At 43.9% G+C, this 25831-nt stretch overlaps 1 protein-coding gene and 1 long non-coding RNA gene across 2 annotated transcripts in view; both read right to left on the reverse strand.

Annotated features, from left to right (window-relative positions):
* Positions 1-25831, reverse strand: part of LOC137348537 (zinc finger protein 850-like) — a 109007-nt gene that overhangs the window by 24092 nt on the left and 59084 nt on the right. The window contains exons 11-14 of the mRNA XM_068013841.1: positions 19818-21058; positions 17651-17714; positions 14053-14182; positions 10554-10669 (exon numbers count right to left, since the gene is read on the reverse strand). Of these exons, the coding sequence (XP_067869942.1) occupies positions 10554-10669; positions 14053-14182; positions 17651-17714; positions 19818-21058 (1551 nt within the window). The remainder of the gene's footprint in view (positions 1-10553; positions 10670-14052; positions 14183-17650; positions 17715-19817; positions 21059-25831) is intronic.
* Positions 3090-10542, reverse strand: LOC137348953 (uncharacterized). Its single transcript, XR_010969151.1, has 2 exons — positions 9953-10542; positions 3090-5529 (listed from the first exon to the last, which is right to left on the reverse strand). It is a non-coding gene; the product is annotated as an uncharacterized lncRNA (long non-coding RNA).

Below are 25831 nucleotides of genomic sequence, written 5' to 3' on the forward strand. Positions count from 1 at the left end.
ACATGATATCAAGAAATGGCTGAAGGCACTGGATAGAGCAAATGCTATGGGCCCTGACACCATGTCACTTGTAGTACTGGAGACTTGTGCTCCAGAACTAGCTGGGCCCCTAGCCAAGCTGTTCCAGTACAGCTTCAACATAGGCATCTACCAACAAAGTGGAAAATTACCCAGGTGTATCCCGTCCACAAAAAGCGGGACAAATTCAATCCAATTACTGTCCTATCAGTCTTAATCATCAGAAAAGTGATGGATGATATTGTCAACAATGCTATCAAGTGGCACTTACTCATCAACAACCTGCTTAGTTTGTTTTTCGTCAGGGCCACTCAGCTGCACACCTCATTACAACCTTGGTCCAAACATGGACAAAAGAGCTGAATTCCAGAGGTGAGAGTGATTGCAGCATTTGACCGAGTATGGCAACAAAAAGCTCTGGCAAAATTGAAGTCAATGGGAATCGGGGGGAAACTCTCGGCTGGTTGGAGTCATACCTAACGCAAAGGAAGATGGTTGTGGTTGTTGGAGGTCAATCATCTCAGCCCCAGGACATCACTGCAGGAGTTCCTCAGGGTAGTGTCTTAGGTCCAACCATCTTCAACTGCTTCATTAATGACCTTCCTTCAATCATAAGGTCAGAAGTGGGGATGTTTGTTGATTATTGCACAGTGCTCAGTATCATTCGTGACTCCTCACATATTGAAGCAGTCCATGTCCGCATGCAGCAAGACCTGGACAATATCCAGGATTGGGATGATAAGTGACATTCGCAGCACACAAGTGCCAGGCAATGACAATCTCTAACAAGAGAGAAACTAACCATTTCCCTTTGACATTCAATATCATTAGAACCAATGGATCCCCCACCAACATCCTGTGGGTTACTATTGACCAGAAACTGAACTAGACTAGCCATGTAAATACTGTAGCTACAAGAGCAGGTCAGAGGCTGGGAAATCTGTGGTGAGTAACTCGCCTCCTGATTTCTCAAAGGCTGTCCACCATCTACAAGGCACAGGTCAGGGGTGTGGTGGAATACTCTCCACTTGCCTGGATGAATGCAGCTCCAACAACACTTGAGAACAGGTGTCAAACCTTTTCATGTGGTTGTGGGGGGGGGGGGGGGGGCGGGCACATTACAATTTTTGTCTTACATTGGGGACCGGTGAGACCATTTTGGAATGAATAAAGACATTAAAAATTTATCTATTAATCAAAACACCAACAAATGTGCATTTTTGTGAAGAAGCTTTAAATGAATAGACTAATTTATTGACTTACTTTCTCTTCACTATGTTAGACACTGATTTAGTGAGATATCTGGCATTTTCTGCTTGCACAAGTAGTCAACGTTTGCCTGCACACCTGTTGTAGTTTTGCAGAATATTCCGGATAGATGTCAATCTATCACATGTGATCTTGATCACTCTGTCTCCCTCTCTCTCCCCGTGTTATTCCCCATTTTCTGTGTTGTTGCCATTTCTCTGTGCCATCCTCGCTCTCTATGTCCTCCTCTCTCAGTCCTTCCTCTCTCTCTGTCCCCTTTTTTCTCTCTCTGACATTTGCAGAGAGTGGGAACGCTCAGCAGATGGTTGATCAGTTTATTTTAAAAAATCACAATGTCAGTTTCACAGCTGACAAGTACTGGGAGCAGGAACAGCAGTTACCCAACTTTGGACAGATTCAGGGTTTTCCAGTGGGTACTGACTTTTTTTAAAAGCCCACTGGAAAACCCTGAATCTGCCCAAAGTTGGGAAACCGCATTTTCCGCTCCCAGCACCCGTCAGCTGTGAAACTGACCGCAGATTTTTTTTTGAAAGCTGGTTTGGAAGCCAATGGGAAATTTGACCACAAGGGTGAGGAACGGCCCGGTACAGTTTACATCCAAGGGTCGGACGGAAACCTTTGGCGGGCCAGATCCTGGTCCACGGGCCATATGATGGATGATGCTGCTCAATAAGCTCAATGTCTTCCAAGACAAAGGAGCCCACTTTATTGGTACCCCATCCACCACCTTAAGCATTCACTCCCTCCAGCACTGGCACACAATGGTACAAGATGCACTGCAGCAATTTGCCAAGGTTCCTTTGACAGCACCTTCCAAACCTGTGATATCTACCATCTGGAAGAACAAGGACAGTAGATGCATGGGAACACCACCACCTGCAAGTTCCCCTCCAAGCCACACACCATCCTGACTTGGAACTATATCGCAGTTCCTTCATTGTCGCTGAGTCAAAACCCTAGAACTCCCCTCCTAATAGCATTGTGGGTGTACCTACCTGGCATGGACTGCAGTGGTTCAAGAAGGTGGCTCACCACCACCTTCTCAAGGGCAGTTAGGGATGGGCAACAAATGCCAGCCTCGCCAGTGATGCCCACATTCCATGAACTAATATATTAAAATTGCTGAGTAGATTTAAATTTAAACTAAATGTTTAGGTGTGATGCTTTATTCACACATCGAAGGTGAGAGAGATGTTGTGGGACACACACTAAGTCCAGTAGCTGAAAGTGATTTACAGACTGGGTTTTGTGTTTAGTGATCCTGGGCGTGTTACTGCTGCGTTCCCTGGATCCCAAGTCTAGGAGAGGCACTCTGGAAAGAATGGAGGGACTTGTCCATGAAAGGAAGTGAAGGTATGAAAACTGAAATAATATAGAGTTAGAAATGAGAAAAGGCCCACAAATGGAACAGTCAGTAACAGGCCATCAGTTTAATCTCTTATCTTGGAGAATTTAAGGACACAACACAGTGTGCTTGAAACAACATTAATTCATTAGACAGGCAGCAAAATATTAAACTCCAGCCTAGTTACAGCGGTTAGTAACAGCAGGACAATTAAACTCTGACTGTCAGAATGAACATGGTTCAGTCCTGGATGTGATTAACAGCAGAATCCAATTCCTGCAGTCATTTGTGAACTCACTGGTGCGTTAGCACGTAATGAACAAATGAATCGCTTCTCACATACGGAGCAGGTGAACGGCCTCTCCCCAGTTTGAATTCACTGGTGTATCAGCAGTTCACTTGTGGTTTTATAGCTTGTTGTGGGACAACTCAACCACCACATGAGGAGACCCAGGCACAGGTTCAATCGATTTATTCAAGTGTACACAGGGAGAGACACCACCTCGGGTATTCCGAGGTAATACTCTGACTTTACATTCAGGAGGACAAACATAAATACTGTTCTTATCATACAATGTGTTCAAACGACAGATGATTGATATGATTGATCATAAAACAATGGTGATTGATTACACATTCCAATGAACACACATCCTCAGCCTTATCAATACACGTACCAGATGACTCCAGTCCGACCTTATTATCTCTTTGTTTCCCATACACCAACCTTCCACGGAAACGGTGGCCTCGAAGTTTTTGCTCCAACCTTCGCTCCCTAATCTTGTCCTTTACCCTAGCAGCATGTTTGTTTCCTTTCTCAACCTGACTGTTAAATTCTGCCGAGATGCTTTTCTAAAACTCAACTTGTTTCTGCTTAACCCCTTCAGTCCCCTCTTTTGTCCTTTGGCCCAGCCCAAGATGACCAACAGACCTGAACAGTGATGTGCTCAACTCTCATTGCTATCTGCCACCCTTAGATACTGGCCAGGTATCGAGCTTAGGGTTACAAAGGCAATTGACTACACCGCCTTTATAGGTCGGCCCTGTAGTAAGGACTCGCAACCTACTTTCCTAATCCCTGAGTTCCCATGTTCCCATACTACTGGCTTCTCCTTGTGTGTCCTCCTGACCCTGTGGACTAAGCACGTCAAATATACAACCATCACTACTTGGGCAATAACCAATATGTGGGAGATGATCCTGAACCGGGAGGTATCTGTATGTTCGAACCCCAATTCCACAGATCCTCCCACTATGTGGTATCACCGACCTCTTCTTCCAGTGCCTTAGTTTGTTGTTGTAGTGTATAATACACCCTCTGTACCTGCTGTAACCCGTCACGGATGCCTGTGACGTGAGTGGGCAGTGGTGGGATAGAGTATGAGAACTGTCTCAAGTCCTGTGTAAGGTTTTCCTTTATGCTCTCGGTGACCTGCTGGTTGACAGTTTCTCTTTTATATATTTCCACCAGCTCTACCTTGCCCACCCTTGCTGGTACCTGTGGGTGTACACACACCGTGTGATTAGTTATTGGACAGGATCGGTTGTGTCCGTACTGATATTCTCATTGTGTCGTAGTCAGACAATATTTCCTTTTCCCACATATGCTACATGGGTCGGTTCCATTACTGGCAGGATAGCTTCCATTGTACAATTGACTGCTGCATTAAACCCACATTGGGACTCCTTGGTCACATATATTGTATGTGGACACACTATGGCAGAGGCTCCGATACTACATCTATCTAAAGTAGTACCCATCATTTCCCTCTCTATTTCTACAGCATATGGCGGTATTCTATGATAACTTATGTAATAACCCTCCCTTATTACCCCAATGTTTTCTACTTCGTATAGGGTTTTACTGTGTATTGATTCTGGTATAACTGGGATTACCAAGACTACACCTATCAATAGGCTGTTATTACCAATACATTTCTCATCAGTTTTATACACACGTGTTAAACCTCTGAGCTGGCAACCAGTCAGGTTCTGGTGATGGGACAAGTTAGATAAGTGGGTATTTGATATCCACAGGAGAACTTCACACTCATGGAGCTGTCTCAAGCTCTCCGAGTCTGTTCAAGTATCCAAGATCCAGAAGTGCTGCAGACATTGTTCCTAACCGGATCCTCTGAGATGTTATGCCCCTCGCCAATTAGTTTGTTAATGGTCCATACGTGACTCTCAAGTACTACAACCAAATCCTGAACTGTCCGTGTCAGGTTTTGACCTGCACGGAACTGTCTGCTCTGGATCAATTGTCCCTGGCTGAGGATTACTTTAAGTTGGGTGCTCAGCGTCCGGACCTTTTGGTCCACTGAAGCCAAGTCAATCGAATTTACGACTGAAGTTCCGTGTTAAATAATGTGGCAGAATCATTCAATAGATTACGTTCCCGTCGGTACCTCCCCTGAGCGAGGGGTGCTTCCCTTGGTTGCCCCCCCAGCATTGAACCAAAATGCCTGCGTTATTACTTGTTTTATCAAAGCCTCATACAATGTCCAGGTTTCCACCGGGCACCACTGAGGTAATTTAATGTCAGAGATGTTTAGGACAACGGGTACCAGCTCTTGGTGTACATTATCATACAAAGTCTTACCAGTTTTGTTAACACTAGCCCATTCTCTGGCCCAGGGTTTAGTGTTGGGCAAGGGTGCGGGTGGGGTGGTGGGGGGGGGGGGGGGTGGTTCTGTTTCTTGTGTCCTTGGTGTCAGTGTTCTGTCTGTCGATCCCTATGGTCTTGAGGTCTGTTGAGCTATTGCGGTATGATCTGGTTGTCGCTTGGCGGGTTGAGCCTTTGCTGATTCCCAGTCCCAGGAGCATCAATATTGCAAATAACATTCCGTAAGATACAATGGGCCTTCCAGTCATCACTGGTCAGCCCTGATTAAATTCTGCAAAACAAAATCAGTAAGTTACATGTTTCAGTCGCATCCAGTGTTTCCAGCATCCCCTCTAATGTCCACACAGGCACAGGTATCGCTGGTCATTATTACCTCGTAGGGTCTTAGCCACCTAGGCACAAATGCTGGTTTCTCAGGCATTACCTTTACCATTACTCTGTCTCCCACAACAGGCACCTTCGCCTGTTTCTCTTTCATGTCCGTTTCTATATCCTGTATGATCTGTTGATCTCTGACACCCCCCACCGTTTTAGCTCATGCAATTGTTTGCACAGCTCTTTTACAAATCTTTTAACCCTTTCTCTCGAAGTGACTTCCTCACTACCTGCTACAGCATACCCTGGCAGATATATCGCCCTTCCTGTCATTAGTTCAGTTGCTCTACATGTAACAAATCACATCTGCACATTTACACCGGCATCACAATATCACGTCACACATTCTCAACTCTCAGGTGATTTTACCGAAAGATCAAATGTCAGGGTGGTGGTGGGGGAAAGAGGGCAGGGCTGGTGGTGTCTGTCTGAGATCTTTACTTACCTCCCCTTGCAGGGTTCTGATGTCTCGGGCCATGGTCAGACTTTCAAATGTAGCTCTCTTTAAAAAATCTGATAGGCAAGGTTACAAATATCTCCAAGAAAAAAACTATTAAAGTACCAGTCTCATCTACACTTTCCAGACTTTCACCGGAAAGTTCGAGGCTTCTTGGAAATTCTACACTATATTCATTTAATGATTTGAATTCTGATTAGCTCCTGCATCAGTCAGATCAAATTGCTAATTCCCATTAATTATAATTCTATTTCTTTCATCAGCCCTGGAGAAACTGTACAGTCTTAATTCTTTAAAACAGAAATCAAACATTCCCATTGATTCCAGGCATTAACATCTTTTGTTTTTTTTTCTCTATCTTAGATGACATTTTAATTTCTTAAAAGTAACTTGCAAAATTACACTGGATTTTCAACATCTCAGATTATTCCAAATTCAAATAACAGTGTTGCTGGAGTGACAGGTTTTACTAATGTTCCATTTAATATCTCCCCAAAAGAAACTTTGTTTTTTATACTTAGGAACCACCTAGACTGTTTTTTCCACTGTTTTCTAAAACTTTGATTGTCCCCTTAAATGCCAGATAAATTTCCCTCTGAGTGCTTTAAATAACCACTCATATCAATTTAATTTTGTTTATCGATTCCAATGTCTTATGCCCAGACTTGATTTTTTTTTAACATTAAAGACAGAAGTGCTTGCAACTTTCTCTTCTTCTCAAGCACTTTGTCTCATTGATAAAGGTGCTGTGACATTTGTTGTCTGCAGTTATGTTCTTAAAGTCTTCAAGCTGCTGGATCTCTTGCTGTGGCCTCAGTTCTCATGTGGCCTTGGAACCTACCGTTACCTACTTAAAAAACACAAAGAATCCACTGTGGCTCTGCCCCTGAGCCCAATGGGTTAATTCGTCAAATTATTTGTCAATTTAGAAATTTAAAATATAATAATGTCCCCAAGCTGCAGCGGGGTTAATCTCTGCTTGTCTCCAAGGGGGCAGATGTAACTTTTAGAACAAACTTTCTTGATTGAAAAAGAACAAAGCTCCATTTTAAACTTTTTTTCCCCAATTCTTTTGATATCCTTCGGGTTTAAAACAACAAAATCTTTAGTAACATTCTCAACTTCAAAGGAAAGCATCTCCATCAGGAAAGACAACATTTTAGATTAAACTCCAATTGTTTCCAAACTTTTAGCATCTTTTGTAATTAAAGACTCCCTCAGCTTGACAAAATAAACTTAAAAGTTCATTGTGGCCACCACAACTTAACAGGTTAGCTAACCTTAATAGTATAAACTTAATTCAGACTTATTAACTTATAATACTTATTAACTACATATAGACAGAATAGCACGTGCTTTTTTTTAAAAAAAGAAAAGGTACATTACGTCAATTTTTTTCTTTCTTCAGGCATCTTTTCAAATGGCAGTAATAAAACCCAAAAACCAAAGAAAAATTGATTTAACATTTTTAAAACAAAAAAGTTCAACACCAGCTTCTTATACAAACTTTAAACATTCCAATCTTTCCCATATCATCTCCTTTGTTTATTCTTCTCTCCCTTAAAGCGATATCCAAATCCTGACATTTACTACTTAAAAACAGTCAATAAGACATGTCCTAAATTTAAACTGCAAAAAACAAGAACATATTTTAAACTTTGGTCCAATTAAAGCAGTGTTTTCAAAGAACAAAGAAAATTACAGCACAGGAACAGGCCCTTCGGCCCTCCAAGCCTGCGCCGATCCAGATCCTCTATCTAAACCTGTCGCCTATTTTCTAAGGGTCTGTATCTCTTTGCTTCCTGCCCATTCATGTATCTGTCTAGATACATCTTAAAAGACGCTATCGTGCCCGCGTCTACCACCTCTGCTGGCAACGCGTTCCAGGCACCCACCACCCTCAAATTGGATTTCTGCCAGACATCCTCAGACTTTGAAGGCTGAAGCTTATCTCTTAGAAAATTGTTCATTGCTTTTCACAGTTGCAAAACCAACCTTTCAAATAAAAATAAAGCCTTAACTTAAAATGTAATTCAATTTTATATCTCATTCTTGGGAGAACAATCTTAAATTGAAATCAACACACTCAACAAACACCTCTCACACTGATGCAATTCCAAACTTAGAAAATTGATTCCTGCAATGGGTTATGAATTCAAAGTACCAAAATCTGTGTTAAATTCCCTGTCCCGATTGAAATGAACACACACTAGTTCGCACCCAAAACATGACTCAAGGTTCCCACAAAAATATACGTATAAAAATAAAACAAGTAACAGACTCATGCTTTCAGTTTTAAAGCCAGGCAACAAAGAGTTAATGACTCAGCTCCACAGTACCACATTCATGCAGGCTTGAACAAAGACATGGTAACTTGTTTTTATTCACTTGAAATTTCATGCGGACCCCAGTCGGTAAACATTTAGCTACTCAACTTCTTATCTGACATTTTGCTAGCTTCGTGACTTCACTCAGCGCAGTCCCCTAAACCCCTATAACTCTCCCGACCAGCGTGACTCTACATTCGGTATACCTTACAGTAAGTGGTTCCGATCTCTGCGCGGCTTCAAACTTACTGTCCCACCAGCGCGGTTCTGCCTCCTTACTTGGCGCGCCTCCTATCCTGAGTCCTCCTGCAGATTCGTTGAATACTCGACCGGACCTTCACTCGGGTAGGCTTACTGCCCTAACTATAGGTGGTAAATAAATATACTCACCTGTTTGCTCCGATGGTCTGATGCAAGTATCCTGCCAACTACGCCAAACTGTTGTGGGACAACTCAACCACCACACGAGGAGACTCAGGTACAGGTTCAATCGATTTATTCAAGCGTACGCAGGGAGAGACACCACCTCGTGTATTCCGAGGTAATACTCGGACTTCACATTCAGGAGCACAAACTTATATACCGTTCTCATCATAAAATGTGTTCAAACGACGGATGATCAATATGATTGATCATAAAACAACGGTGATTGATTACACTTTCCAATGAACACACATCCTCAGCCTTAAAAATACATATACCAGATCGCTCCATCCCAACCTTATTATCTCTTTGTATCCCATTACACCAACCTTCCAGAAACAGTGGCCTCGAGGTTTCGGCTCCAACCTTTGCTCCCTAATCTTGTCCTTTACCCTAGCAGCTTGTTTGTTTCTTTTCTCAACCTGACTGTTAAATTCTGCTGAGATGCTTTTCTAAAACTCAACTTGTTTCTACTTAACCCCTTCAAGCTCTTCTCGCATTCAGAACATTTTAAAAGGTCTGTTATCGGTGTGAACAAGTTGATGTGAAGTGAGGTGCGAGGTGTGAATCCCGTCCCACACATGGAGCAGATGAACAGCCTCTCTCTGGTGTGACTGCAGTGTTATATGAGGTTCAGTGATTGTCCCTGTGTGCAGAGTGAGAATCAAATCAATGATTTTCTGATGAAGGCCACTGACCTTTTTTTTTAAAGAGATACAGCACTGAAACAGGCTCTTCGGCCCACCGAGTCTGTGCCGACCATCAACCACCCATTTATACTAATCCTACACTAATTCCGTATTCCTACCACATCCCCATCTGTCCCTATATTTCCCTACCACCTACCTAGACTAGGGGCAATTTATAATGGCCAATTAACCTATCAACCTGCAAGTCTTTGGCATGTGGGAGGAAACCCACGCAGGCACAGGGAGAACTTACAAACTCAACACAGGCAGTACCCAGAATTGAACCCGGGTCGCTGGAGCTGTGAGGCTGCGGTGCTAACCACTGCGCCACATCACAGACCTGAAATGTTAACTCTGCTTCTCTCTCTCCACAGATGCTGCCAGACCTGCTGAGTATTTCCAACATTTCTTGTTTTTATTTACCGTGATTTTCTCTCCTGGACGCTGAAACCCCGCCCACTGTGTCGTCACCAAGATGGCCGCGCATGCGCTCTGCTCCCCGCTGAACCATGACGGCTGACGCTGACCTGGGCCTGTTTCAGGAAAAAGCCCCGGAGCTGAAAACGCGGGATCTGGAGGTTCTTATTCGGGCTTGTGGCTTACACCAGGTGTTTCTGAAGCCACCCCGCCCAGAGACCAGCTTCATTCCTCCACTGCGCCCCGCCGACTCTCACCTACTGCAAAAGCATCTCCAACACTCGCTCAGCTTTGTTCAAAGTGACAATGCGCATTCTCTGGATGCCGTCCAGCTTCCGCGCCTGCGCACACAGCTCCTGATGGAATGAATAAGGCACCTTCACTTCCGCCTGGAATGCTGGGTAATAGCCCCTCATTGATCTGCTTAGGTCATAAATCGAAATAATTTTCTGCGTTCCGATTGAAGTAACTGTATCCATGGGTTTCCAGCTCAGACGGCAAATGAATATGTTCCCACACTATTAATTCAGGTGGGTGCAGACGTTTCACAGGCCTTACAATTGGTTGAAGGTTTGTTCACATACAGAACATGTGCACTATTTCTCACCTTGTGATTGGTGCTTTTTCCTTCCGTATCCAAAGACCGATGATATTCCGATCCCGATGAATCAAGTGACACTGTCATGATCTTGATGTTTGATTTGAGTTTACTATTTGCAAATCCTTTAAGTCAGAGACGAAGAGAATTTTTTTCTCTCAGAGGGTGGGGCTCTTTTAAACTCTCTTCCTTAAATGGCAGTGGAAGCAGTCTTTGAACACTTTAAAGCCAGAGGTAGATAGATTATTGATAAGCAAGGGGGTGAAAGATTATTGGGGGTAGGTGGGAATGTGCAGTTGGGGTTACGATCAGATCAGCTGAGTGGCCTACTCCTGCTCCTAATTCGTTTGTTCGTATGTCATCTTATAATTCCCATAAAATTATTTTTACATTTGCTGCCTTAAGTATAGGATGAAATTCAAAACAGACGATTCTAGTTTGTATGGATCATTTTGTCCCTTCCTGTTCCTCCTTAGCTGTAAATTCCATTCTACACACTCCCATCTCCATCTTGACCCTCTAAGAACACCATCTGAAAGTTTATTTCTCTCTTTCTCTCCAGAAGGTGCTGTGCTCAGAAGGACACTGTGCTCAGTTCTGAACATTACACCTTAGAAAGAATATGGAGGGAATACTGTCTAGATTCACCAGAATGTTAACTGGACTCCAAAGATTAAATTAGGGCAAGAGATTACACAAACTAGGGGTTTGTATTCCCTGGAATTTAAAGTTTAGGGAGTGATTTGATCAAAGTTTTCCATGTATTAAAGGGAATTGATAGTTTCTCTCTATCTATTTCCACTGGTTGATGAGACTAGGGCTAGGGGAGATAGTCTTGAAATCAGATAGATCTTTCAGGACTGAAGTTAGGAAACACTTCTACACACAAAGGGTGATAGAAGTTTGGAACACTTACTCAAATGGCAGTACCATGCCAATTTTCACACTGAAATATCTTTAATGCTCTCCACCTTCAGCTTCTGCACGAAGTGATTTCTCATCCCTGGTGATTTCAACTCCATCTCAACTCATCCTGCTCTCTCTCCTCTGAGTTTACTACCTTCTAATCCTCCCTTAATTTCTCCCTCCATGTCAACTCCCCTATCCATATTCATGGTCACCCCTTTGACCTTGTCACCTTAAGCAGACTTATTACTCCCATCCTGTCAATCACAGATGCAGTCATTATGTAGAGGCCAATTAGCTCAGTTGGTTCAAGCATGGTGCTAATAACGCCAAGGTCATGGCCCCTACAGGCCAACGCTTTATCTAGGGGTGATGTGAGCTGCAAGTGCCTGATTGGGGTCGAAGATGGTGTTCTGTTGCCACTGCACTTATAATCCACAGGCCCCAGCTGACATCCTGGGGCTGTGAGTTCAAATTGCATCATGGCAACTGCTGCAGTTTAGACTTAATTAACTAATACAAATCTGGACTTTTTGAAACAGAGTGCAGATTGCAAGCTGAGTGTGGAGATACGAGTTTGGAGAGTGGGGATTAGAAGTGTCGATAACTTTCTAAAAATCTGGTCTGCAGTTAACATTTAACTGGGATGTACCCTCGAAAGTAAGGTTAATAAAGTAAGTAGGGTTAAGAAAGTAAAGTAAGTTTCTTCCAGTTTTAGGCAGAGATTAACAGGCTGTACTGCAGAGTAGCTGATCAGTTAAGTAGCTGACCAGTCCAATCTGGTTGTTGCAGTTTCAGCTTCTAAAAGTATAAATACGGAGGTCAGGATGCAGCCTGCAAATGATATGGAGATTGCAAGCTTAGTGTGGAGGTACATAGGAACATAGGAGCATGAGTAGGCCATTCAGCCCATCGAGCCTGCTCCGCCATTCAATACAATCATGGCTGATCATCCACTTCAATGCCTTTTCCCCACACTATCCTCATATCCCTTTATATCATTTGTATTTAGAAATCTGTCAATCTCTGCTTTAAACATACTCTATGACTGAGCTTCCACAGCCCTCTGGAGTAGAGAATTCCAAAGATTCACAAGGGGGTGGAAGGTTATCGGGGGTAGGTAGAAATGTGGAGTAATCAGTTCAGCCATGAATTTATTGATTGGTGGAGCAGGCTCGAAGGGCCGAGTGGCCTACTCCTGCTCCTAATTCCTATGTTTGGATGTATGTTCGTACAACCCTCTGAGTAAAGAAATTTTTCCTCATCTCGGTGCTATGTGGCTTCCCCCTTATTTTGAAATTGTGTTCCCTGGTTATAGACTACCCTGCCGGGGAAACATCTTACCTGCATCTACCCTGTCTACCCCTTTAAGTATTTTGTAGGTTTCAATGAGATCACCTCTCATTCTTTGAAATTCTAGAGAATACAGGCCCAATTTCCCCAATCTCTCTTCATAGGACAGTCCTGCCAATCCCGGAAACAAGTCTGGTGAACCTTTGTTGCACTCCCTCTATGGCGATAATATCCTTCCTAACTGCAGAGTACTCTAAGTGCGGTCTAACCAAGGTTCTATACAATTGAAGCAAGACTTCACTACTCCTGTACTCAAATTCTCATGTGATAAAGGCTAATATACCATTCGCCTTCTTAACTGCTTGTTGCACCTGCAAGTTAGCTTTCAGTGACTTATTGACAAGGACACCCAGGTCCTTGCTGGTTTGGTGAATTGCGAGTTCGGTGAAGGGGGAGAAGGTGCTCTTTTTTTCTATTTTTTCACCCTCCAGTATTTGGTTCTTGCTTCGGTGCAGTGGAAGGAGCTGGTTGGTGAGTAACTGGTAAGCTATTGTACTTATAATAAATAGTCTGTAAAGTTAAGGTATTGCAGGGCAGCTTGGCAGCGTGAAATGTACAGCCGGTGGCATGTGGGAAGACATGGACGCACCATGTGTCCTAGACAAACACATCTGTAGGATATGTCACCGCTGCAGAAGCTTGTACTCCATGTTTTGGAACTTCAGTGGCGCCTGGAGTCACTGTGGTGGATCCGGGAGGCAGAGAACTACCTGGATAGCACGTTTAAGGAGCTGGTCACACCACAGGTTAGGAGCATCCAGGCAGATAGGGAATGGGTCACCGCCAGACAGTCTAAGAGAACCAGGAAGGTAGTGCAGGAGTCCCCTGAGACGATGTCGCTTGCCTATTGGTGTTCAATTTTGGATACTGGTGAGGGTGATGGCTGCTCTGAGGAGTGCAGTCAGAGCCAAGTTTGTGGCACCACATGTGGCTCAGTTGCACAAGAGGGGAGGAAGAAGAGTTGAAGAGCAGTAGTGATAGGGAATTTGTTAGTTAGGGGAACAGACAGGCTTTTCTGTGACTGTAGACGTGACTCCAGGATCGTGTGTTGCCTCCCTGGTGCCAGGGTCAAGGATATCACAGAATGGCTACAGGACATTCTTCTGGGGTAGGGTGAACAGCCAGAGGTCGTGGTTCATGCTGGCAGCAATGACCGACAGGAAGGGGCATGAGGTCCTGAAAGAAGTCTTTAGGGAGCTAGGAAGATGATTAAAAAGCAGGATCTCAAAAGCAGTAATCTCAGGATTACTCCCAGTCCCACATGTGAGTGAGCATAGGAATAGGAGAATTGAGCGATTGAACACATAGCTGGAGAACTGGAGTAGGTGGGAGGCATCAGACTTCTGAGGCATTGGGATCAGTTCTGGGGCAGGTGGGACCTGTACAAGATGGACAGGTTACATATTAGCAGGACTGGGACTAATATCCTTGCAAGGAGATTTGCTAGTACTGTTTGGGAGGGTTTAAACTAGATTGGCAGGGGGATAGGAACCTGAGAGGCAGCTCAAATCGGAGGGAAGAACCAGGAACAAATATCAGCGAGGAATACCAAGGTGCACAGAATACTGGGGGAGATAGATAGCACTAGAGTAGGGAATAGTAAGTTATTAGGTGGGGTCACAGCAAAGAATGACTCAAAGGTTGATAAGGAAGGTAAAATTAGAGTATGAGAGAAAGCTAGCTAGAAATATAAAGACAGATAGTAACAGTTTCTACAGATATTTAAAAAAGAAAAGAGTTAACAAAGTGAGCGTTGGTCCTCTTGAAAGTGAGTCTGGGGAATTAATAATGACTAATAAGGAGATGGCAGATGAATTGATCAGATATTTTGTATCGGTCTTCACTATTGAGGATAGAAGTAACATCCCAATATTCGCTGTAAGTCAGGAAATGGAAGGGAGGGAGGCACTCAAGAAAATTACAATCACCAGGGAAGTGGTACTGAACAAATTGTTGGAGCTGTGAGCTGACAAGTCCCTGGGTCCTGATGGACTTCACCTAGGGTGTTAAAAGAAGTGGCCAGTGAGATAGTTGATGCATTAGTTTTAATTTTCCAAAATTCCCTAGATTCGGGGAAGGTTCCATTTGATTGGAAAATAGTGAATGTAACTCCTTTGTTCAAAAAGGGAGGGAGACAGAAAGCAGGAAACTACAGGCCAGTTAGCTTAACATCTGTCTTAGGGAAAAATGTTAGAAGCTATTACTAAAGATGTTATAGCAGGGCATTTAGAAAAAATCAAGGTAATCAGGCAGAGTCAACATGGTTTTGGGAAAGGGAAATCATGTTTAAACAATTTATTGGAGTTCGTTGAGGGAGTTACATGTGCTGTGGATAAAGGGGATGTATTGTACTTAGATTTCCAAAAGACATTTGATAAGGTGCCACATCAAAGGTTATTGCAGAAAATAAAAGCTTATGGTGTAGGGGATAACATATTGGCTAGAAGATTGGCTAGCAAACAGGAAACAGAGAGTAGGCATAAATGGTTCATTTTCTGGTTGGCAAGATATAACGAGTGGTGTACCACAGGGATCTGTGCTGGTGCATCAACATTTTACAATTTATATCAATGACTTAGATGAAGGGACCGAAGGTATGGTTGCTAAATTTGCTGATGGCACAAAGACAGGTAGGAAAGTAACTTGTGAGGAGGACATAAGGGGGTTACAAAGGGATATAGATAGATTAAGTGAGTGGGCAAGGACCTGGCAAACGAAGTATAAAGTGGGAAAGTATGAAATTATCCACTTTGGCAGGAAGAAAAAAAGCATATTATCTAAATGGTGAGAGATTGCAAAGCTCTGAGATGCAGAGGGATCTGGGTGTCCTAGTGCATGAATCGCAAAAGGTTAGTATGCAGATACAGCATGTAATTAGGAAAGCTAATAGAATGTTATCGTTTATCACGAGGGGAGTTGAATACAAAAGTAGGGAGGTTATGCTTCAGCTATACAAGGCATTGGTGAGACCACTAAAATAAAAGCAAAATACTGAAGATGCTGTAAATCTGAAATAAAAAGAAGAAATGCTGGAAATGCTCAGCAGGTCTGGCAGCATCTGTGGAGAGAGAAGCAGAGCTAACGTTTCAGGTCAGTGACCTTTCATCAGAACCAGTTTTGCTGCCAGACCGAGATCATAGAGAGATACAGCACAGAAACAGGCCCTTCAGCCTACTGAGTCTGTGCCAACCAACAGCCACCATTTAGACTAATCCTACATTAATCCCATATTCCCTACCAAATCCCCACCATTCTCCTACCACCTACCTATACTAGGGGCAATTTATAATGCAAGTTTTTGGCTGTGGGAGGAAACCGGAGCACTCGGCGGAAACCCACACAGTCACAGGGAGAACTTGCAAACTCCGCACAGGCAGTACCCAGGTCGCTGGAGCTTGAAGCTGCGGTGCTAACCACTGCGCCACCCTGCTGAGTATTTCCAGCATTTCTTGTTTTTATTGGTGAGACGACATCTGGCGCACTGTGTACAGTACTGGTCTACTTATTTAAGGAAGGATGTAAATGCATTGGAGGCAGAACAGAGGTTTACTAGACTAATACCTGGAATGGGCGGGCTGTCTTACAAGGAAACATTGGACAGGCTAGGCTTGTATCTATTGGAATTTAGAAAAGAGGTGACTTGATTGAAACATATAAGATCCTGAGGGGTCTTGACAAGGTGGATGTAGAAAGGATGTTTCCCCTTGTGGGAGAATCTAGAACTAGGGATCACTGTTTAAAATAAGGGGTCGCCCATTTAAGACAGAGATGAGGAGAAATTTTTTCTCTCAGAGGGTCATGAGTCTTTGGAATTCTCTTCCTTAAAAGGCAGTGAAAGCAGAGTCTTTGAAATATGTTTCAGGCAGAGGTAGATAGATTCTTGATAAGCAAGGGGCAGAAGGTTATTGGGGGTAGGTGGAAATGTGGAGTAATCAGTTCAGCCATGAACTTATTGAATGATAGAGCAGGCTCGAAGGGCCGAGTGGCCTACTGCTGCTCCTAATTCGTACGTTCGGATGTCACAGTAAGGGAGAAAGCAATAAAGTCTAAACTAGGGTTAATGTGCATGTATGTGAATGCACAGAGTCTGCTTAATAAGATTGGTGAGGTACAGGTGCAGATTGCCATGTGGAAATATGATGTTGTGGCTATAACAGAGACCTGGCTCAAAGAAGGGCAGGACTGGGTGTTAAATACTCCTAGATTTACAAGGTGTTCAGGAAGGACAGGAAAGGGAAAAAAGGGGGAGGGATGGCGGTATTGATTAAGGAGAGCATTGCAGTGCTGGAGGAAAAGCATGCTCCAGAGGGGTCAAGGACAGAATGAATTTGGCTAGAGCTAAGGAACAAAAAAGATAGTTACATTGCTCGGTGTTGTCTATAGGCCACTAGCTAGTGGGAAGGACATGGAGGAACCATTTGCAAGGAAATTACTGAGAGGTGCAAATATTATAGGGTAGTCATAATGGGGGACTTTAATTTTGCAAACATAGATTGGAACAGTAGTAGTGTAAAGGCAGTGAGGGGCAACAGTTCCTAGGGTGTATTTAGGAAAATTTTCTACAACAGTATGTTTGTAATTCAGCGAGAAAGGAGGCACTGCTAGACCTAGTTTTTGGGAATGAGGTGAGCCAAGTGGATTAAACACCAGGAGGAGAGCATTTAGGGGGACAGCGATTATTGTATCATAAGGTTTAGGCTGACTATTGAAAAGGACAAAGAGCAATCCAGAGTATGAATATTTAGCTGGGGGAAAGCCAACTTCAATGGGATAGGAATGGAGCTGGGGTGAATAAATGGGAGTCAAAGGTTGGCAGGAAAACTGGTAACTGAACAAAGAAGAAATACTTCAGCCACATTCAAGGTACGTTCCCTCGAAGGGGAAAGGTAGGGCAAACAGATCCAGAGCTCCCTGGATGACAACAGAGGTAGAGATTAAGATAAAGAAGAAAAAGTGTGCTTATGACAGACGTCAGGTAGAAAATACTATTGAGAACCATGCTAAATATAGAAGGTCCAGAGGGGAAGTGAAAAAGCAAATAAGAGAAGCAAAGAGAGAGCATGAAGAGAGACTGGCAGCTAGCAATTAAAGGAAATCCCGAAGTTTTCCATAGACTTATAAATAGCAAAACCAGAGGGTGGTTGGAATCTGGAACGCACTGCCTGAGAGTGTGGTGGAGGCAGGTTCAATTGAAACATTCAAAAGGGAATTAGACAGTTATATGAAAAGGAAGGGTTACGGGGAGAAGGCGGGGAATGGAACGGAGTGAATTGCTCTTTCGGAGAGCCAATGCAGACACGATGGGCCAAATGGCCTCCTTCTGCACTATAACAATTTTGTGATTCTGTGATTAATTGAACACACTGTGATTATGATAAATTATCAAAGTGGCTTTAGTTTTATGCTAATTAATTGATATAGTCTTGTTTGATAGTTGATTAAATGTAGTGACCAGAACTGTACATCATTTTCTTGCTGCGGGAGGCGGGGGTTGACTGGTGTTTTATACAGTTCCAGCATAATTTTTTTTTAAAATTCATTCATGGGATGTGGGCATTGCTGGCAAGGCCAGTATTTATTGCCCATCCCTAATTGCCCTCGAGAAGGTTGTGTTGAGCCCCCTTCTTGAATTGCTGCAGTCCTTGGGGTGTAGGTACACCAAAACAGTGCTGTTTGGAAGGGAGTTCCTGTGACAGGGAAGGAACGGGAATATCGTTCCCAATCAGGATGATGTGGGGCTTGGACAGGAACTTGCAGGTGGTGCTGTTCCCATGCATCTGCTGCCCTTGTCCTTCTTGCTGGTAGAGGTCGCAGGTTTGGAAGGTGCTGAAGGAGCCTTGGTGCGTTGCTGCAGTGCATCTTGTATATGGTACACACTGCTGCCACTGTGCATCGGTGGTGAAGGGAGTGAATGTTTGTGGATGAAGTGCCAATCAAGCGAGCTGCTCTATCCTGGACGGTGTTAAGCTTCTTGAGTGTTGTTGGAGCTGCACCCATCCAGGCAAGTGAAGAGTATTCCATCACACTCCTGGCTTGGGCATTGATGAGACAGGAGGTGAGTTGGTCGCCGCAGAGCTCCCAGTCTCTGACCTGCTCTTGTAACCACAGTTTTGTGTAGCTGGTCCAGTTCACTTTCTGGTCAATGGGGTAATGGGGGATTCAGCAATGGTAATGCCATTGAACAGGAAGTGGAGATGGTTAGATTTGCTCTTGTTTGAGACAGTCATTACCTGGCACTTGTGTGACACGAATGTTACGCGCCATTTATCTGCCCAACCCTGGATGCTGTCCAGGTATTGCTACATATGGACACGTTGGCTTCAGTATCTGAGGGGTTGCAAATGGTGCTGAATATGGTGCAGTGAACATCCCCACTTCTGACCTTATGATGCAGGGAAGGTAATTGATGAAGCAACTGAGGATGGTTGGGCCTAGGATCTCCCTGCTCTTATACTAAAGCACCGCATATGCCTTCTTGACCACCTTATCTACCTGTCCTGCTACCTTCCCGTATCTGGGGACATGCTCTCCAAGGTTCTTCTGTACCTTTCAGGATCTTACCATTTATTGTGCATTTCCTTGCCCTCCCTCAAATACATTACCTCACACTTCTCTGGGTTGAATTCCATTTGCCTCTTTTCTGCTCACATGACCAGTCCATTGATATCTTCCTGCCGTCTACAACTTTCTGCTTCATTATCAACCACACAACCAATTTATGTATTATCTGCAAACTTTTTAATCGTGACTCCTACATTTAAGTCTAAATCATGGACATACATCATAAAAAGCAAATGGCTTAGTGCTACGCCCTGTGGAAACCCAACAGGAAAAAGGCTTCCAGTTAGGGTTTGGTTCTGGATGTGATTAACAGCAGAATCCAACCCCTGGTGTATTAGCAGATTGTTTGACTGAGCAAATCCTTTTCCACACTCAGAGCAGGCGAACAGCCTCTCGCCAGTGTGAGTGCATTGGTGGCTCAGCAGCTCCTTTTTGCTTTTAAACCTCTTCTCTCAGTCAGAACATTTAAATGGTCTCTGATCAGAGTGAGCTCGCTGGTGTGTCAGCAGACTGCTTTTACTTTTAAATCTCTTCTCACAGTCAGAACATTTAAAAGGTCTCTGATTGGAGTGAACAAGTTGGTGTTGAGTGAGGGAGGATGCTTTTATGAATCCCTTCCCACACACGGAGCAGGTGAACGGTCTCTCCCCTGTGTGAACTCGCTGGTGTATCAGAAGGTTGGATGAATCCGTATATCCCTTCCCACACACAGAGCAGGTGAACGACCTCTCCCCAATGTGAAGTCGTTGGTGTCTCCGAAGGTGGGATGATTGAGTGAATTCCTTCCCACACACAGAGCAGGTGAACGGCCTCTCTCCAGAGTGAGTACGTTGGTGTTTCAGCAACTCATCTTTGCTTTTAAATCTCTTCTCACAGTCAGAACATTTAAAGGGTCTATTATCAGAGTGAACCCGCTGGTGTGTCTGGAGGTTTGATAAAGTATTAAATCTCTTCCCACATTCAAGGCAGATGAACGGCCTCTCTCCGGTGTGAACTCGCTGGTGTGTCAGCAGATTGCTTTTACTTTTAAATCTCTTCTCACAGTCAGGACATTTAAAAGGTCTCTGACTGGAGTGAACAAGTTGGTGTTGAGTGAGGGAGGATGCCTTTGAGAATCCCTTCCCACACATGGAGCAGGTGAATGGTCTCTCTCCGGCGTGAGTGTGCTGGTGTATCAGCAGCTCCTTTTTGCTTTTAAATCTCTTCTCACAGTCAGAAGATTTAAAGGGTCTCTGATCAGAGTGGACTCGCTGGTGTGTCCGGAGGTTTGATAAAGCATTAAATCTCTTACCACATTCAAGGCAGATGAATGGCCTCTCCACAGTGTGAAGTCGTTGGTGTGTTTTGAGGCGGAAGGACTGAATGAATCCCTTCCCACACACACAGCAGGTGAATGGCCTCTCCACAGTGTGAACTTGCTGGTGTGTCAGCAGGAGGGATGAATTAATGAAGCCCTTCCCACACACAGAGCAGGTGAACGGCCTCTCCCCAATGTGAATGCGCTGGTGTCTCAAAAGATTGGCTGAATTAGTGAATCCTTTCCCACACACACAGCATGTGAACGGCCTCTCCCCGGTGTGACTGTGTCGATGAGTTTCCAGCAGTGACGGGTAATTGAATCCCTTCCCACAGTCCCCACATTTCCACGGTTTCTCCATGGTGCAGGTGTCCTCGTGTCTCTCCAGGTTGGATGATCAGTTGATGCCTTGGCCATATATAGAACCCATGTACAGTTTCCCCCCGCTGTGAATGGTGTGATATTTTTTCAGGCTGTGTAACTGGTTAAAGCTCTTTCCACAGTCAATGCACTGAACGCTCTCATTCGGCTGTGTGTGAGTCAGTGCTTTTCCAGTCACACTGATGTCTGAAATCTTTTCCTACAGACAAACCAGACACATATTTCTCCTTCCACATTCAAAGGCCGGTGATATTCTGGTCCTGATGAAATTGAGTGACTGTCAGCTCTTGATGGAATGTTTTGTTTGAGTTTCCCGTCTGCAAATCCTCCCCTTCTAATCCCCTGTTAAAGGAGATTACGTAGATTACATAGGTGGCGGACCGGCAAGGAACCTACTACCGGGGAGCAGATAAAGCAAGACCCAGGCTTGGGGCCTTCACTTACCTGGAGGGAGTCGGAGAGGTGCTAGACCTGCGAGGAACCTTCTATCTCTACTCGCCGAAAAAGAGAAAAAAAATCAAACCACAACAGGAAAATTATGAGTTGATTGGCTGGTGAGCATTTGTTGCTTAGGGACCAAGTCTAAGCAACTGGGAGTTTAAAAATGTTAAAAATATTAAGTATTAATAACAAGAAACAAGTGGGTAGCTGGTGAGTCTTATCTTTTATTCTTAAATAAGGTTTATTGCTATTGATCAGGTTATTACTGCTATTGGTAACATTTTAGAATTGGCAGGGTATATTAATAGTGGTAAGGCAGATTAGTGCTGAAGTTTAGTATTAGCAGTAGTAAGGTTTATTACTATTGGTAGGGTTATTAGTATTACAGTAGCAGGGTTTATTTGTAGTACCAAGGTTTACTATCTAATAGAGAATAGAATGGCCTGCTCCAGCCTCTACAGTGCACATCCTGTGTTACATGGGAACTTCTTGGAACCTGGACAACCGTAGGTGCGGGAAATGTCATCGGTTGCAGCAGCTTGTGCTCATGGTTTTGGAACCTGAGCAGCAGCTGGCGACACTGTGGTGCATCGTTTAGGATAGTACGTTTATAGATGTGATGAGGCATAAACTGTGTGATCACCCCTCAGCTGAACAGTATGCAGGCAGAGAGGGAATACATGACCGCCAGACAGTCAAGAAGAAACAGGCAGGTAGTGCAGGAGACCCCCAAGTGCATCTCACTCTCCAACAGGTATTCAGTTCTGATGCTTCACCTGGCGAGTGCAGCCAGGGCCAAGTCCATGGCACCACATGTGGTTCAGCTGCACAGGGGGGCACAAGGAAGACCGGAAGAGCCATAGTGATTAGTGATTCAATCGTCAGGGAAACAGACAGGTGTTTCTGTGGCTGCAGACATGAATCCAGGATGGTGTGTTGCCTTGCTGGTTCCAGGGTCAAGGATGTCACTGAAAGGCTGCAAAGCACTCTGAGGGGGGAGAGGGTGAACAGCCAGAAGTCACGACCCAAATTGGTACCAACGACATAGGGTGAAAGAGGGATGCGATCCTGCAGAAAGTGTTTACTGAGCTAGGTAAGAAATTAGCAAGCAGGACCTCAAAAGTAGTAATCTCCAGATTACTTCCAGAGGCACGCGCAAGTGAGTATAAAAATAGCAGGATAAGACAGATGAATACATGGTTGGAAAGTTGATGCAAGAGGGAGGGCTTTAGATTCCTGGGACATTGGGACCAGCTATGGGGGAAATGGGGCCTGTACAGACCAGACAGGTTGCACGTGAACAGAGCTGGGACTGAGTTCCTTGCTAGACCTTTCGCTAGTGCAGTTGGGGAGGATTTAAACTAGTTTGACAGGGGGATGGGGACTTGAGGGTTGATTCAGTTGGGACAAAATTAGAAATGAAAATGGAAGGATGAGTCTGTAAGGCAGAGGAAACAAAGGTTAGAAAAAAAAAGATGAGCTGAGGCGACAGACAGATACGTGGCAGTATGATATCACAGCTATTACAGAAACATGGCTTATGGAGGGACAGGAATGGCATCTCAACGTTCCCGGTAACAGGGTTTTCAAACGCAATAGAGAGGGGGATAAAAAAAAACACAAAGCTGTGAGGAAGGCTGATCTGTTAGAAGGATCATCAAATGAGGCCATACGGTGAGCTATGCAACAAGCAAGGGGCAGTCACACTGCTGGGGGTGTACGATAGACCCCCAAATAGTCAGAGGAAGATAAAGCAGATATGTTGGCAAATCTGAGAAGTTTTTTTAAAATCTTTCTTTTAATGGGATTTGGGTGTTGCTGCCCATCCCTAATTGCTCATGAGAAGGTGGTGGTGAGCTGCCTTCTTGAACCGCTGCAGTCCATGTGGGGTAGGTACACCCACAGTGCTGTTAGGAAGGGAGTTCCAGGATTTTGACCCAGCGAAAGCGAAGGAACAGCGATATAGTTCCAAGTCAGGATGGTGTGTGGCTTGGAGGGGAACTTGCAGGTGGTGATGTTCCTATGCATCTGCTGCCCTTGTCCTTCTAGGTGATAGAGGTCGCGGGTTAGGGCAGCACTATCTAAGGAGCTTTGGTGAGTTGCTGCAGTGCATCTTGTAGATGGTGCACACGGCTGCCACTGTGCGTCGGTGTTGGAGGGAGTGAATGGGGTGCCAATCGAGTGGGCTGCTTTGTCCTGGATGGTGTCAAACTTCTTGAGTGTTGTTGGAGCTGCACCCATCTAGGCAAGTGGAGAGTATTCCATCACACTCCTGACTTGTAGTTTGCAGATGGTGGGCAGGCTTTGGGGAGGCAGGTGGTGAGTTACTCGCCTCAGGATTCCTAGCCTCTGACCTGCTCATGTAGCCACGGTATTTATATGGCTACTCCAGTTCAGTTTCTGGTCAATGGTAACCCCTTGGATGTTGATAGTAGGGGATTCAGCGATCATAATGTAGAAATGAGCAGAACGACATGGCACTATGCTTGATGGGAAATATAGCCAAGTTAGGAATAGTAACTTTGCTGAGCTCTGATGAAATGATTTAAAGCTTGAGAAACTGCAATGAAATAGTTAAAAGTAAAGGCTGAAAGTGTGAGATCGAATAAACTTTCAGGCACTGTTAATTGCAAGGACATTTGTTCATTTATGACTTGATTGTGTGACTCCTTGTGGTTTGGAACAAATGGATTCCTGTGAGACATGCTGGCCATCCCTGTGTGAGTGATGATAAGGAATGAAAGGCCCCACTATCACTGTATACTGTTGCTGCTTGGTGTTACTTCATGCTGTGACTTGATAGAGATTACAGGATCCCAGGACTTATGACAATTGTGGGAAGCAAAAGCAGTATCTGTGGGAATCAAAATCAGTATCTTGTTTCTAACCCCTCTTCCTTTGCTAATTGTCTTAATGTCTGTTTTCTTTTAATCTTGCTGATGCAAAACAATATTATGTTAGTAACAAGTATGTATTGAGAATAGAGGGTATTATTAACCTCAGTAACAAATGTACTGCATGTTATCATTTGTTTGAAAGTCAAATTGTACCACACTGATTGGTTAAACAAGGGGGTGTAGCATGAATCTTAATGTATAAACAGTGTAAATCTGAGTTCTTTTTGCCTTCAGTCTGGTTCAGTAAATGTACCGAGTCGGATGTGTAGGTAAAATCAATTACTTTATTTGCGCATTTAGCCGGCTAATTTACTCCAATACAACGATACTGACTCCACCCAGAGTCTGTCTGGTCCACCAGAGTAAGTGAAGTTCATGATACAGATACTACTGTTTATACATTTAAGATTCATGCTACACCCCCTTGTTTCACCAATCAGTGTGGTACAATTTGACTTTCAAACAAATGATAACATGCAGTACATTTGTTACTGAGGTTAATAATACCCTCTATTCTCAATACATACTTGTTACTAACATAATATTGTTTTGCATCAGCAAGATTAAAAGAAAACAGACATTAAGACAATTAGCAAAAGAAGAGGGGTTAGAAACAAGATACTGATTTTGATTCCCACAGATACTGCTTTTGCTTCCCACAATTGTCATAAGTCCTGGGATCCTGTAATCTCTATCAAGTCACAGCATGAAGTAACACCAAGCAGCAACAGTATACAGTGATAGTGGGGCCTTTCATTCCTTCTTATCACTCACACAGGGATGGCCAGCATGTCTCTCAGGAATCCATTTGTTCCAAACCACAAGGAGTCACACAATCAAGTCATAAATGAACAAATGTCCTTGCAATTACCAGTGTCGGCTAGTCTTTACAATCTCACACTTTCTGCCTTTACTTTTAACTATTTCATTGTGGTTTCTGCCACTTAAAATCAAAGCTTAGCAAAGCTACTATTCCTAACTTGGCTATATTTCCCATTAAGCATAGGGCCATGCCTTTCTGCTCACTTCCACATTCCCCCCTTTTATCATTCTATGATAACCTTCTCTCTACTGATCAACTTATATATATGATTATATATATTCACTAGGATTATATGGATCTATTTACTCAAATACAATTAAACAGTATAATATAAAAGCAAATATAAACGAAAAAACTCAGCAACTGCTCAATCAGAAGGGTAGGCTGAGCCACCCTCTAACAAGGGCGTGGGTTGGCCTGGTCATTATGTTATTCCGAACTGTTCCTTAGGATTGTCATATCCGGGTGATAAGAAGAGTGCTGTTGAAGTACAATGTCTCGCGCTCTCGCTGTACCAGCTGCAAGGCCAAGTTGCCTCTGCAGCCCTGAAGCTATGAAGTCATTTCTGATAAGCTGTCCCTCTCTGCAGCACTGAAGCGAGCTTGTTAGCAATACATGATTGATTAAT

Source organism: Heterodontus francisci, chromosome 34 (assembly GCF_036365525.1).
Source record: "Heterodontus francisci isolate sHetFra1 chromosome 34, sHetFra1.hap1, whole genome shotgun sequence".
In the NCBI taxonomy this organism is placed as follows: Eukaryota; Metazoa; Chordata; class Chondrichthyes; order Heterodontiformes; family Heterodontidae; genus Heterodontus; species Heterodontus francisci.